General features: G+C 33.3%; 1 protein-coding gene across 2 annotated transcripts in view; it reads left to right on the top strand.

Moving 5' to 3' along the window:
- RYR3 (ryanodine receptor 3) overlaps positions 1 to 12,795 on the top strand; it is a 212,879-nt gene that overhangs the window by 53,765 nt on the left and 146,319 nt on the right. For both annotated transcript variants that reach the window (XM_018082300.2, XM_018082301.2), the window contains exons 4-10: positions 119 to 193; positions 1,146 to 1,224; positions 3,655 to 3,767; positions 4,236 to 4,335; positions 7,485 to 7,578; positions 10,908 to 10,982; positions 11,950 to 12,106. In XM_018082300.2, coding sequence (XP_017937789.1) covers positions 119 to 193; positions 1,146 to 1,224; positions 3,655 to 3,767; positions 4,236 to 4,335; positions 7,485 to 7,578; positions 10,908 to 10,982; positions 11,950 to 12,106 — 693 coding nt within the window. The remainder of the gene's footprint in view (positions 1 to 118; positions 194 to 1,145; positions 1,225 to 3,654; positions 3,768 to 4,235; positions 4,336 to 7,484; positions 7,579 to 10,907; positions 10,983 to 11,949; positions 12,107 to 12,795) is intronic.

The following is a 12,795-nucleotide window of genomic DNA, read 5'->3' as shown; positions in this document are numbered from 1 at the left end:
TTGTTGGAATATTTGTGCTTGTTACTTGAACTGTAGTAGCTCTTCATGTTGTTGCATAATTCTGACTGTAGTCCACATAGTGCAGTGGAGTTCTGACCTTCTCCCTCATGTTGTGTAGGCAGCTCAAGGCGGTGGTCACAGAACCCTGCTCTATGGCCATGCGATACTACTTCGACATTCGTTCAGTGAAATGGTAAGTGAAAGAGCACTTGCACAGAATGAGTAACATGGAAGTCAAATAAATGTATTTTTACCAAATAAAAAATACATAAATTTGAAATCACGCTCTTTCCAAGTTATTTTTTGCACTATATGAAAATAAAAAGCTTATGGTGTCTTGACATAATAGAAGTGTTTAAATTCAGATTCTTCATCTAACTCAAAAATTTAGCTGAAAAGCTCCTTTGGCCATGGATTATTTCTGTGTCTTTAAGGAATCCATTTTAATGATAATTCCATTAGCAAGTGCTTCTACTGTAAATGAATTTGTTGTGATATACATTATTATTTTCCCACCATATTTTATAAGATGTTTGACATCCTATAATTAGCAGGGATAATGCCCACAAACAGGCTGTCTTCAGGCTGCCTTATATAAATTTCTTTGTAGGACATTTTGCAAATGGAAAATTTCAGCTGTTTTGAATCTTTTACTTATTAGGGCCCATGTGAATACACTTCTAGAAGACTGAAGAAATGAGAAGGAAGGAAAACATCTTTCCTCCTTTTTCCTTTACTAGAAAACTCTACGATAATCTTCAAACTTTGTTACTTATGTTCATGAACCATACAAATTGTAGTGACCTTGATATACCAGAGTTGCTAGTATGATCAGTACCTTTTAGTACATTTGTCATGTTTCCATGAAGTAAACTTATTACGGTAACATTTTAATTAGAAATTTGCATGTCCCATCTGATGAGCTATGTGAAACTTTCTCAGTGCTAAATTGCACATTGGAAAAGGATTTTGATGTTTCCAATTTAGGAAGAGCTTCTATATGAATAACAACATAATTCTTCAAGTAATTAAAAAAATTAAGCACATTTTGATAGTAAGATGAAGTAATGTGACAGTATTCATTTGGCATGTGTTTCAATGGATACTGTTGGGTTTTTGTTTTCAATAACTTCACTGTTTTGCAGTATTTGACATGTTTAACATCATCAAGATCCCAGACAGATAAACTTGCATTTGACGTAGGACTACGAGAAAATGCAGCAGGTATGTCAAGTTATTTTTGAAAGAAAATGTGTCACACAGGTCTGGTTTTAGAAGAAGCATTGAGATTAATGTAACTACAAGCTTATGAATGGCATGTTTATGTGTTCATTAGAAATAAGATGACTGAAAGAAATGATGACTCTCAGTACTGATGGCTGTCAGTACTAATAGGTTCCAGCAAATAAACTGACTTTGTGTAAGAATGTGAGAGCCTTGCACTTAAACTGAGTTAGCATAGCTGCAATAACATGGGTTATAATGGTCAAATTAGAAAAAAATTCTGCTGAATAAAGTAAATTTGATGCAGTTGTTTTTTTGTTTTGTGTTTTGACACTTTCAATAGAATTAGAGTATGGAAAAATGGTATATTGGTGAATTCATGATACACATTGTAACGATGTAGCAAAAGAAATTTGCAACTTTTAACACAGGAAAACAGAAAAAGTGTAATGAGCACATTGTTGAAAAAGTTGAAGAAAAATAAAATGGATCAAAACAATAATGGGACAAAGTGGAAGACGTACAACACAAACATGACATTATGTGAAAGTTTTAAAATCTAATTAATAGATTTCTGGGACTACTGCCAGTAACAGTGCTACTGACAAAACTATAGTAAAAAAAAAATTGTGCTTCCATGAAAGCACATATGGGTTGCCACTAGGAGCTATATTAAATGAGTTTAAAAGCAACTTAGCTGCAAAGAGCTACAAATAGGTTTACATTGAAGGGAAAATCAAAGTATCTGTATACACACCTCATTAATATGAAGCTTCAAATAAAGAAATACCAGTTGTGTTAATGTAAACCTGTGTTTTCTATTGCATTTGCATTATATTGAAAATAAATTAAAATCAAAATAGACTGACTGATGATGGAGAGGCATTGCCAGTGTAGGTGTTAAAAAGTTTGTGGACCATGACCTTTGAAACTTTCTTTTCAAGTGGCTCTAGCTACAAAAGTTTCTCTTTGAATGAATCAGGTTTGTCTTTCAGTTGTTTCTAGTCATACAGAAGGTGGTCTCAGACATCTATTAGTAGCCTGTTACTTGGCTATCTTTGATTACTACCTTAGATGGAGAACATTTTCTTTAGGTGTGTTGATAAAAGGAGTGTGTGTGTGTAATCTTTATGAAAATAATTTCACTGAATTGTGTCTTTTTAATTTTATAGCATTTTTTCAGAGTTATTGCACATGTATCTGCTTCTACCTATGAGGTTTTGTAATGGATATCTGTAGTTGTTTCATTGGTATTTACTTAATTATACATATACAGAAAGACCCTTGTACACATAGGTAAGATTAAAAAAGGCAACACATAAAAGAAGTTCTTAGTTGTGTTTCTGCCTGGAGGATTTTGGTAACTACCACATGCCTGTAAACCTCATAAACTGCATGCCATAATATCACTTCCCATCTTCCTAATCCCTCACCTGCAAAACTGTCCTAGTGAATCAATTTCAGCTGCAGGAGGTATTCTGCATCTAGCAGGTATTGAAGGAAAAGCCACTGGCTATTAAAAATTATTCCCTTAAAAGATTTAGCATTTTACACTTTTAGGGGTGTAACTTTTATTTATTGTCTTCACTAGAATTAGTTTCATAACCTTCAAATTTTGTTTTAAGAGGGTTTTGCATGAAATACCTTAATTGATCAAACAAATTTTTGTGCTTTGTCAGATGCTACCAATTTTGCCTTTACTTATTTTTTTTGTCACTTTGCATTGCCTGGTGAGAAAGCCGTATTCAATTTGTTTTCTTCAAGGTCTTATCTAAGCTCTGAAGGGTGTGAAATTGTGAAATGAATTGGGTAATCTTCCCAGAATCATGAGTGTGTGTGTGTGTGTGTGCAAAGTAACCTGGAATCTTACATTTAATGTGTATTCTATGGTTATTGCCCTTAGGCCTGACTATCTTTTAGTCATATCGTCTGTAGTGCTACTGGAACCACTTCCAGGTCTGATATTTGTAGTGTAGCAACTTTGTAAAGTTATGGAGGATTTGTTTCAAAATTCTGTATTCTACAAGAGAAGTGTATCTTAGAGTGGAAATGATGCAGAAGATTGTGAATTAAATATGACCATTAAGCAAAAGAAGACACAAAAGATCATAAATAAGACTGACATAGCTGTCAGCAATTTACTGGCAGGGAGAGCCATGAAGGGAGGGCAGTCTTGAGCAGTGTTTTGTAAAGAGTTAGTTGCTTTAAAAAGACATGAAAAGGGAAATATCAGGTTCAGATATGATAAAGATTGATTGACAAAAAGTTTAAAGGAAAAAGAAAAGCATTGAAATTGATTGAAAATAGGAATGAAGTGGATTTATAAGACACAATTTTTATTATGATATTTCAGTGCTATATAAAGATATCCTTAGAGTTCTTGGGAGTTGCCTCTTTTGTAGACTCTTGATTAGTTCCTCTGTCCTTTAGGTGAGGCATGCTGGTGGACAATACACCCTGCTTCTAAACAAAGGTCAGAAGGAGAAAAAGTTCGAATCGGTGATGATCTTATCCTGGTCAGCGTGTCCTCTGAAAGATACCTGGTAAGTTTGTTTCTTTAATAAGCAGCCAAATGGTGGGAACATACAAAGTACTGTGAGAAGATCGGGAAAATAGTTGGGATTCTTATGAATAGTCTTTTTCTAATCTAGGAATTAATGTCTGGTTGTAATGCATTTTTATTTTTCCTCACTGAAACGGGTGTATGTGTATGTGCATGTGTTCCTCCTCCAGAATAAGACTGTTTTCATGCCTTTTTCCCGAGGTGTGCTTCAGCATTCTCTATCTTAGGAAGTTTTTATTTCTGTAATTGTGAAAGATTTCCATGCTGCAGCTGGAGTCTGCTGATTAGATTTAGAAAAGAGTTCATTTTAAAAGCAAGTCACTGCTAATTTTTAAAGAATGTTTGTATATTTACTTTTTGATATATTCTCTTTGTTGTTAAATTAATGTACTAAATATTTATAAGTGCAGAATTTTCACTGTTTCCTCCTATCATTGTCTTATTTCAGCATCTGTCTGTTTCAAATGGAAGTATTCATGTGGATGCCTCCTTTATGCAGACACTATGGAACGTACATCCTATATGCTCTGGAAGCAATATTACAGAAGGTCTGCCATTTTATTTATTTAGAAATGTATATAATTTAGGTTACTTTGTATACTTTTTATGAAGGATGAAAATGAAAAAAAAATCACCCTCAGAACACCAAACCATAAAGTTTAATGAAAAAAAGGAAAGGAGCAAAGAAGAGAAGAATAATTGATGGGAAAACAGGGAAATACAGATGCATCAGCCGGATTAACTGAAGAAAAGCTAAATGAGCACTGTAACCTTAGAATAACACAGCATAAAAAGCTGCATGAGAAATGAAGACTCAGTTTAATTTTGGGAAGCAGGAGCTGCAGAATAACTAAAGCCAGAAAACTTAGATTTTGTATAAAATTTTCCTATGTCCTGTTCTTCCAGTACAGGTATAACAGAGAGATAAAAAGTACAGGCAAAATGGAAAGCTGTTTTCTCAAAGTTCCTATTTCAGTCTCCTGTGTTTTTTATGGACATTTGCTCAGTATCCTTTGTGGATCTCACAGTCATGCTTATTGTCTGTCTGTAATACACAAGAAAATTCATTCTCTTAACCAGCCTAAATCCTACATCAGAGTGAGGATTTCTTTCTAGGTACTTAACTTCATTTTATGGTCATGTTTCACCTTATCCTGAGAAATTTCTTGTTCTGTGTTGAAAGGCTGACCCACTAGGTATTGCTCCTTATTTCAATGCCATACTTTGACATTAACACTGTCATAGCAAACATTGTACTTTACATCTGCCGTTCTCTGTTCAAAGTATCAGCCCTTGATGTTCACAAATGACTCAAATGTCTTTGTCATTTTGTACTACTTGGCTGTAAAACTGATCACTTATGATATAGTAATATACAATATCATAGGACAAACAAAATGAGCCACACAGAGAGATCATGGAAGATCAATGGTATATTTTAGATTTCTGTAACAGAAGGGATTTGGCAGCCAACCTTCCTAAGAACTTACAGAATCACAGAGCTGTTGAGATAGGAAATGACCTGGTCCAATTTGCTGTCCAAGCTGGTCCACCTAGAATAGCTTGCCTAGGACTGTGCCTAGACAGGTTTAGACTCTCTCCAAGGATGGAGACTCTACAACCTCCCTGGGCAACCTGTGCCAGTGCTCAGACACCCTCAACATGAAAAAGTGTTTCCTCACATTCAGACAGACCCTGCCATGTTTTGGTGTGTGCCCATTGCCTCTGGTTTTGTCACTGGGCCCCACTGAAGAGACCCTGATCCCGTCCTCTTTACATTCCTGAAGTCCCCCCAGAACCTTCTCTTCTCTAGGTCAAACAGTCCCAGTTCTCTCAGCCTTTCCTCATGTGTGACATGCACCAGTCTCTTAGTCATCTTAATGTCCCTTTGCTGTACTTGGAACCCTTATACTGTGTAGCCCAGAATTGGTCACATAATCCAAAATTTTGTAATTACAAAAAAATTAAATTAAACAGGTTGGGGTGAGGTAAGCAGAGAAGTAGGTTTTCTGCGTATCAATCAATTTTTTTCCAACTACTTAGGCTTAGTTGCATATACAGTTCTTGGAATGGTTTATGTGAGAGACGATCATATGTAAAAAGACATAACTCTAGCTCATGTTGAATGAACAGACTGAGAAAGCAGGATTTCCTGAGTGTAAAATTGTATTGGGAATCAGGTAATGTACATTTTGTGATATTTGAGAAACTTTTGATGGAACACAAATGTCAGGAAAGTGTATTTTTTTCACATTATTTCTTTGCTTTGAATTCTGTATTAATTGGCAACAGAGTAATTGTCAGTTACTTTTTTCCTAATTTACAAATTTATTTTGAATAATCTGCACGGTATGAAAGTTTTCTTCTTTCCTTCCTCCTTTATGTATGTTCTTTCAAAAGGCATTAATTTCACTCACTAGATCAGAACTGTTTGAACTGAAGGTCTGATGAACCATTCTCCTCCTACAACCCTTTGTCTTTTCCTCTTTAATGTGAGGCAAAGTGCCTGCACTCTGTGTTAAATGGGTTGGAAAGTTAGTTTCCATTAAACTTAATCTTCGGAACTACAAAGTGTTTTTCTCTTGTCTTTTTCTTACTGCTGCTCTGCACTTTTGCTTTTGACACAGATTATAAATGTCAGAACAAACTGATGAACTCATGAAATTATTTTGTATTGAGATAATTTAAATTGTACTAAGGGGGGGGAAACTGTGGTATTATATATTTGATTTGGCAATATATCGATATGATTATATATTGATGTGGCAAAGACTACATAATACCACAATATTACATTCTCTGAGTACCCACAAATCAGGTTGACTGCAGAACTGGCCTAAGTTTATACAAAAGATCCATGAATATGCAGAGAAGTTAAAACTGCTCACAGCTTTTATTCTGCATGGAAATAAACTGTTATCTACCCAGCTGAAATGGTAACAAAAAATTCCCACCTGAACATTTTCTACATGTTTTTTTCTTGTTCTGGTATTTCCTAGCCTACTCTATGGTAATTGATTACCACCACCAGGGACATAAAACAGCTCTTTCCTGGCAAGTACAAGAGTATTACAGGGATAATTAATTAATGTGTTAATACACAAATAAAAGGTATTCCTTTACAGCTGGAATTTTTCATAGCATTGTATAATTATACAAAGACTTAAATCTCTGGGTCAGGAAATTTCACAACCACAAATCATAGCAGTCTGGAAGAGCGTCACTGCTCCTTGCCTTCTCCCTATACTCTTGCCTTAGACACCTACAATTATAACCTTTGGAGAAAGGATTCAGGGCTAGAAGAAAATTTAATCTGGCATGGCACAGACATTCCTTTGCCTAAGAGAGCACAATTTAAGAAGGACATTTTTACACTATTTAATTTCTTCAATTTTCAAAAAAATAAATGTTACCAAGGGCTTTAATTTCCTTTTCTGTCTCAGAATCCTAATTTGATTTTTAAAATTTAAGAGATTTCTTTCTTTTTATCTTCATTTTCAGAAGAATTATTTTTAACTGAAAAAGGTATTAAAAATAGCATGTCATCATACTAAATTTGTTCTTGTTTAATTTCAGTTATGATTGAAAATTTGGAAAACATTTCATCTAGCTCTTTTGAATTTTTAAAAATTTTACAAGGGTGTTATTTTCATATTGTCAATGTTTAAGCTAATGAGTAAATGAACTTCTTCTACAGGATATCTTCTTGGTGGGCATGTAGTACGTTTTTTCCATGGCCATGATGAGTGCTTGACAATTCCATCTACAGATCAGAATGATTCACAACACAAGTAAGTGATGGTGCATTTTTATGTATTTCCTTCCCTCAAAAATGGAAAAGATTGTCAGTTGAATTTGAGGTTAGATAGATTAAAACCTCTTTACAGCAGTCTTTAATTAGGCAGTGACATTGTTACAAGAAGTTAGGACCTACTAAGCAGAAAATCAGTCATGAGTTCATTTATTGCTGAAATTTAAGTGGTCCATTTCCACTGAGATTTCAACCTGTTTTATTGTTTGTCTTTAATGTGTACTAATATAAGTAGAGGTAAGCTACTGTTAGAAAGGAAGATGATAACGTAAAAAAACCCCCCAAACCAAACAAAACAGAAAAAAGTAAGTTTGGCCTTCACAATGACTTTTATATTTTATATATTTTGCTCCTTTTGGCAAGCTTTTGCTTTCTTAAATTTGATTAATATATTAAGATAATTAGGTCACATTACATAGACTAAATCACTTTTGTATTAAACTTACATCTACAGTTATATATTTATGTTGAATTGTTTTTTCATTTTTTTTGTATTTTGCTGTTAATCAGAATCACAGCAAGCTAATAATTTTGATACACAAATCTTCTAGCTATAAAAATCATATTCAGCAAATAAGATCTTCATACCCATTGTGGTAAATAAGTTATGCTTTAGGTAATATGATACCACAAGTAACATTCAGTCATGTCGAGTAAACTTTTCAGCTCTAAATTTTCCATGTTTACATTTCTGTGGAGTAAAACTGTCTCCAAAGCCAAAAGATAACTCAAACTGAATGCCAGAAAAATTTACTTGTTGGTGAATATTTATTGCTATTCTCTTCATACGTCTATAGAAAAAAAAGATACAAAGTTTACACTGAGTATCAAAATGTATACATCTAGTATAGAAATACTAGAAAAATGTGAGGATCTACATACCTATGTAGAACAGATGTCATAGTCAGACTAATTTTATAAACAACCTGTATTTGTAAGGTTAAAATAGATGCTAACACATTTCAGTATGTTCAGAAATGCTGTACTTTGCAACTGCTGTTACTTATCTAGAAGTCAGATGCAGTTAAAACTAAAAATAATTTTGAAGTCCTATTCCCCAGTATGATGTTATTCTTAATATATATTTGACGTGTAGTGCTGCTGACTTAAGATCTGCTTCCATGTTTTTTACAATAAGTAAATTAAAAAAAATATTTCTCTGAATAAAATCTATGTTTTTATGTTCCTAAAACGGATAATAATGTGAATGCTATATTGAACATTTTCAAGTGTGTGATAGCAATGATTTAAAGTTGTCTTATCTTTTGTATTTATGAGCTGCATAATAGACATAAGGCCAAATTTGTATTGTGTCATAGTTGTAGAAGTCACATTTACACTATAAAAAAAAAATAAATACAGAAAAAACCCCAAGTAGTAATAGGAACAGGAGAAAGAGATGTAGGAAATGATTGTGTTTGTTTCCAAATGGAAATACTTGAGGTGGAGATATTGAATATCAAACAGGCCAGCTTGGCAAGAACAAAAAAATATGGGTGGATGGAATCAAGCAGATGGAGAAAATGTTATGTGGATGCTGTTGTGAAAAAGCAGCAATTCTCTTTTACTTGCAGTTTTGTTACTGTAAGAACAGGTCAGTAATGCTAGGGTAGTGTTGCATATAGAAAAAGCTGGAGTAAGATAAGAGATTTTAAGTAGTATAGGAATTAAAAATATAAAAGTGAACAGAGACAAATCTATGGTATTCCTTCTGTGAAAGAATGGTTTGAGTTGGGCCAAGGAGAAATGAAGCAGATCAAAGAGAGTGGAAATGAATACTCAGTTTTGAGCTTAGGTAGGGAGAGGTATTTACAGTCTGCCAAAAGTAACATCAGTAAGGTCAGTGGGACCAAAGAGGATCTAGGATGAAAAAGGAAGAGTAAAGCTCCAGACAGGTATTGTGTATTCAGTACATTCATAGAATCATGTAATAGCCTGTGTTGGAAGGATCTTGAAAGATCATTTTCATGATCTGGAAATGAAGATGAATTGACAGATAGGTGGTTTTTTTTCCTTTGATTCTAGAATATCAAAACATCATTATAGAAAACAATGTGTAGGAAATGATAGTGCTGTAACTATGAGGAATATATATTCTTACTCTTTTGGTACACTATCATTTCAAAATTTTTGACATCACATATGTGCTCTTAAATGTAACTCCTAAATAATATACATATAAATACAAGTGCACCATCTTATAAAGAAACTGGATGCAAATGGTTTGTCATGCTTCAGTACACTTCATAATACAATGTAGATACTTCACAGATTGTATTGGTGTTACTCAAGAAAGAGAGAATCAGATGAATTAAAATCTTAACTGTTCTCAGTAGAAGAAAAGTTAGAAACTTGTTCAGATAGGAGAACCACAACTTTCGTTTTACAGGTTGAGTTCTGAGTCCCATGGTTGCACAAGAACAATGCTAATTTTGTGGTTTAACCCCAGTCAGCAGTCAAGAACCACTTGAAGTTTTTCATCTTTCAGTAGGCAGAGTTTTAGATCAAGGCCTTTCTTATTATCCATTGTATTTCCTATATTCATTTTAAATGAGGAAGATTATACAAATTCTGGCGCTTAGATGACAAAGCATGAATGATCACTAAAACCTTAAAAACTTCCTGTGAACAGGGCTAATCCACCATAGTTTGTTTTTGTTTGTATTTGACTATTAAGTAGAATAGTAGTTTCAGCACTAAAACATATCACTGATCCCCAGACAATAATTCAAGAAAACTAGATTATAGTAAAGGTTTAATTCTTTCACTTTCTTTTTTTTTTATTTCTCTGAATTTTCTAAAACCAAGATATAATTTTATCTCTATTATCTGTTTTGTAAAGATTATAATGCAGAATTTTTGTTATCACCATCCTTTTTGTACTTTCATATGAATCATACAAGTAATTCTAGGGATGAAGTCTCAGTGTCATGTTCATGCAGAGAATCATTAGTATCTGAAAATTTATATATTTATTTTAATGTTGTGTATATGTATTTAAAACCTTTAGTAATCTCTTTGGAACTGTAGGAATTACATATTTTTATAGCTGTTTAAGTAACAGGAAAAATTCTCCAGCCACTTTGAATTTTATCATCTCCTGAGAGAGAATAGTTTAATGGAAATAGTCTAATTTACCTGGGATATTTGGATTGTGTATGATGGTCTCAGTGATGAGTAGGAATCTTCTGTCTGTTCAACTCCATTTGTTTAGCGGGGAGTAATGTACAGTTTACAAAGAAGTAAGCTATAAATACTATGTAAACACAAGTAAGCACAAGAGGATGATCTTCTGAATCTCTTCTGTAGGAAAGTTTTTTATGAAACTGGAGGAGCTGGTGTTCGAGCAAGGTCTTTGTGGAGAGTAGAACCCCTTCGAATAAGGTACTTATATTTTTTTAACTTTTTTTTTGTTAGCAACTCCTGTTATGTTCACAGCAATTTGATTATTATAGACCTTTAAGGCAGAACATAACTAATATATTTGTTATGCTGTATGATATGTGTTAGTATGTTCTTTGTCAATAATAAAAATCAATCCATTGTGATATAATCATATGGGGAATGTCAGTATTTTCAGCCTTTTTTTTTCTGTCTCCCATATTAAAAGCAGCATTGCCCATGACGTATGTCTGCTTGGGACACTGCTTCTGTCCGCAAGTAAAATGCTTTTCTAGTTTTCACTTGGAGTTTTAGAAGCACAGGTGGAAATCAGAGCAGTAATATTCCTCCTGCATTTTTTTGTTTCTTTGTTTGGTTGGGGGTTTTTTTGTTTGTTTTTTTTTTGTTTGTTTGTTTGTTTTTTTAAGAATCAATCACCTTCCTAGGTGATTAGCTATCTCTTATTTTGCTGGAAGTGAAATTTCAATATATACCATAAGATTATATATGTTTTAACTTTGATGGCCTTCTGAACCATGTTTGTTTTACCCTTGGTGAGTTTGTGATTGCAAATGAAATACCCTCATAACTAAGAGAGATGTACAAGACTTCTGTGAAATGTTGAGTCCTCACAAATTAAACCCAACTAAGTTTAATTTGTTCATTTAGTCAATCAACTAAAGGAGAGTAGTTAATTTACACATGCAGGATGTTTTTATGGACACCACATGTAACACCCTAATAAAACAGAGAGAGGGTGTAGGAATAAGAAGATGAAAGCTATACTCCTTTCCATGTTCCCTTTGCAAATGTATTAACAGTTTTTCATCTGTTTTTATGCACATATTGAAATCAGAACCAAAAAGTAATATCTAACACATTCTATTTTCTGAACATCCTTTAGAGCCCAAAGTAGAAATGTTAGGTTTGTTTAGTTAATAAACTATTTTTTGATGTCTCTTATGTTTAGCTGGAGTGGAAGTAACATCAGATGGGGACAGCCTTTCCGTCTTCGACATATTACAACTGGAAAGTATTTGGCTCTGCATGAAAATGAAGGAGTTGTAATATTAGACAGAGAAAAGTCAGACACAACATCTACTGCTTTTTGTTTCAGAGCATCAAAGGTAAATAACATCAGTGCAAATTTGTTCTAAATGTGGAGCACTCAAATACGAAATCTGAGTTGTTTCAACAACTGTATAAATTACTTATCATTTCTAAATTGAAGTAATTGACGGGTATTATTCATTGAAATACAAAGGTAAACAACTGAGTAAAGAATAATGAAGGTCTCCCTTAGAAAAAATAGGGATGATTAATAAATTTAGGAATAAACTAAACTGTCACCACATTTAAAAAACAAGATTGAAAACAAATACAGTGCAAGATACAGTGGTTTAATATGAATACTTTAATAATCATAGAATCATTTTAGTTAGACAGAATCTAATTAGTGTTATACATTCAAGCTTTATCTGTCATAATTTAATTGAATTGAATTCAGTTCAGTTGCTATTCTTTGTGCAGTGTGTTGATGGGAATTGAACTGAACTCAATTGAATTTTTCCTCAATATATGGAAAATGTAGTCAGTGATTTCTAAACCATATGTTTTCAAACTATGCTCTCTAGTGAGCTGCTAATTGCATGTTACTAGCTTTATCATCATTTCCAGCTGGGAAAAACAATACAAGGGAGAGAGAATGAAGAATGATTGTGGAGGTAGGAGAAATTAATAATTTTTTTTCCCAGAAAGTGAAAGTTTTTTATAATCAACGATGATTAGAAATTTTTATTTATTTTCATGATTTTCC

The sequence above is a fragment of the Manacus vitellinus genome, unplaced genomic scaffold, assembly GCF_001715985.3.
Source record: "Manacus vitellinus isolate BGI_N305 unplaced genomic scaffold, ASM171598v3 scaffold_6_pilon, whole genome shotgun sequence".
In the NCBI taxonomy this organism is placed as follows: Eukaryota; Metazoa; Chordata; class Aves; order Passeriformes; family Pipridae; genus Manacus; species Manacus vitellinus.
Note: the sequence above shows the minus strand (reverse complement) of the source record. Positions and strands in the feature narration are given on the sequence as shown.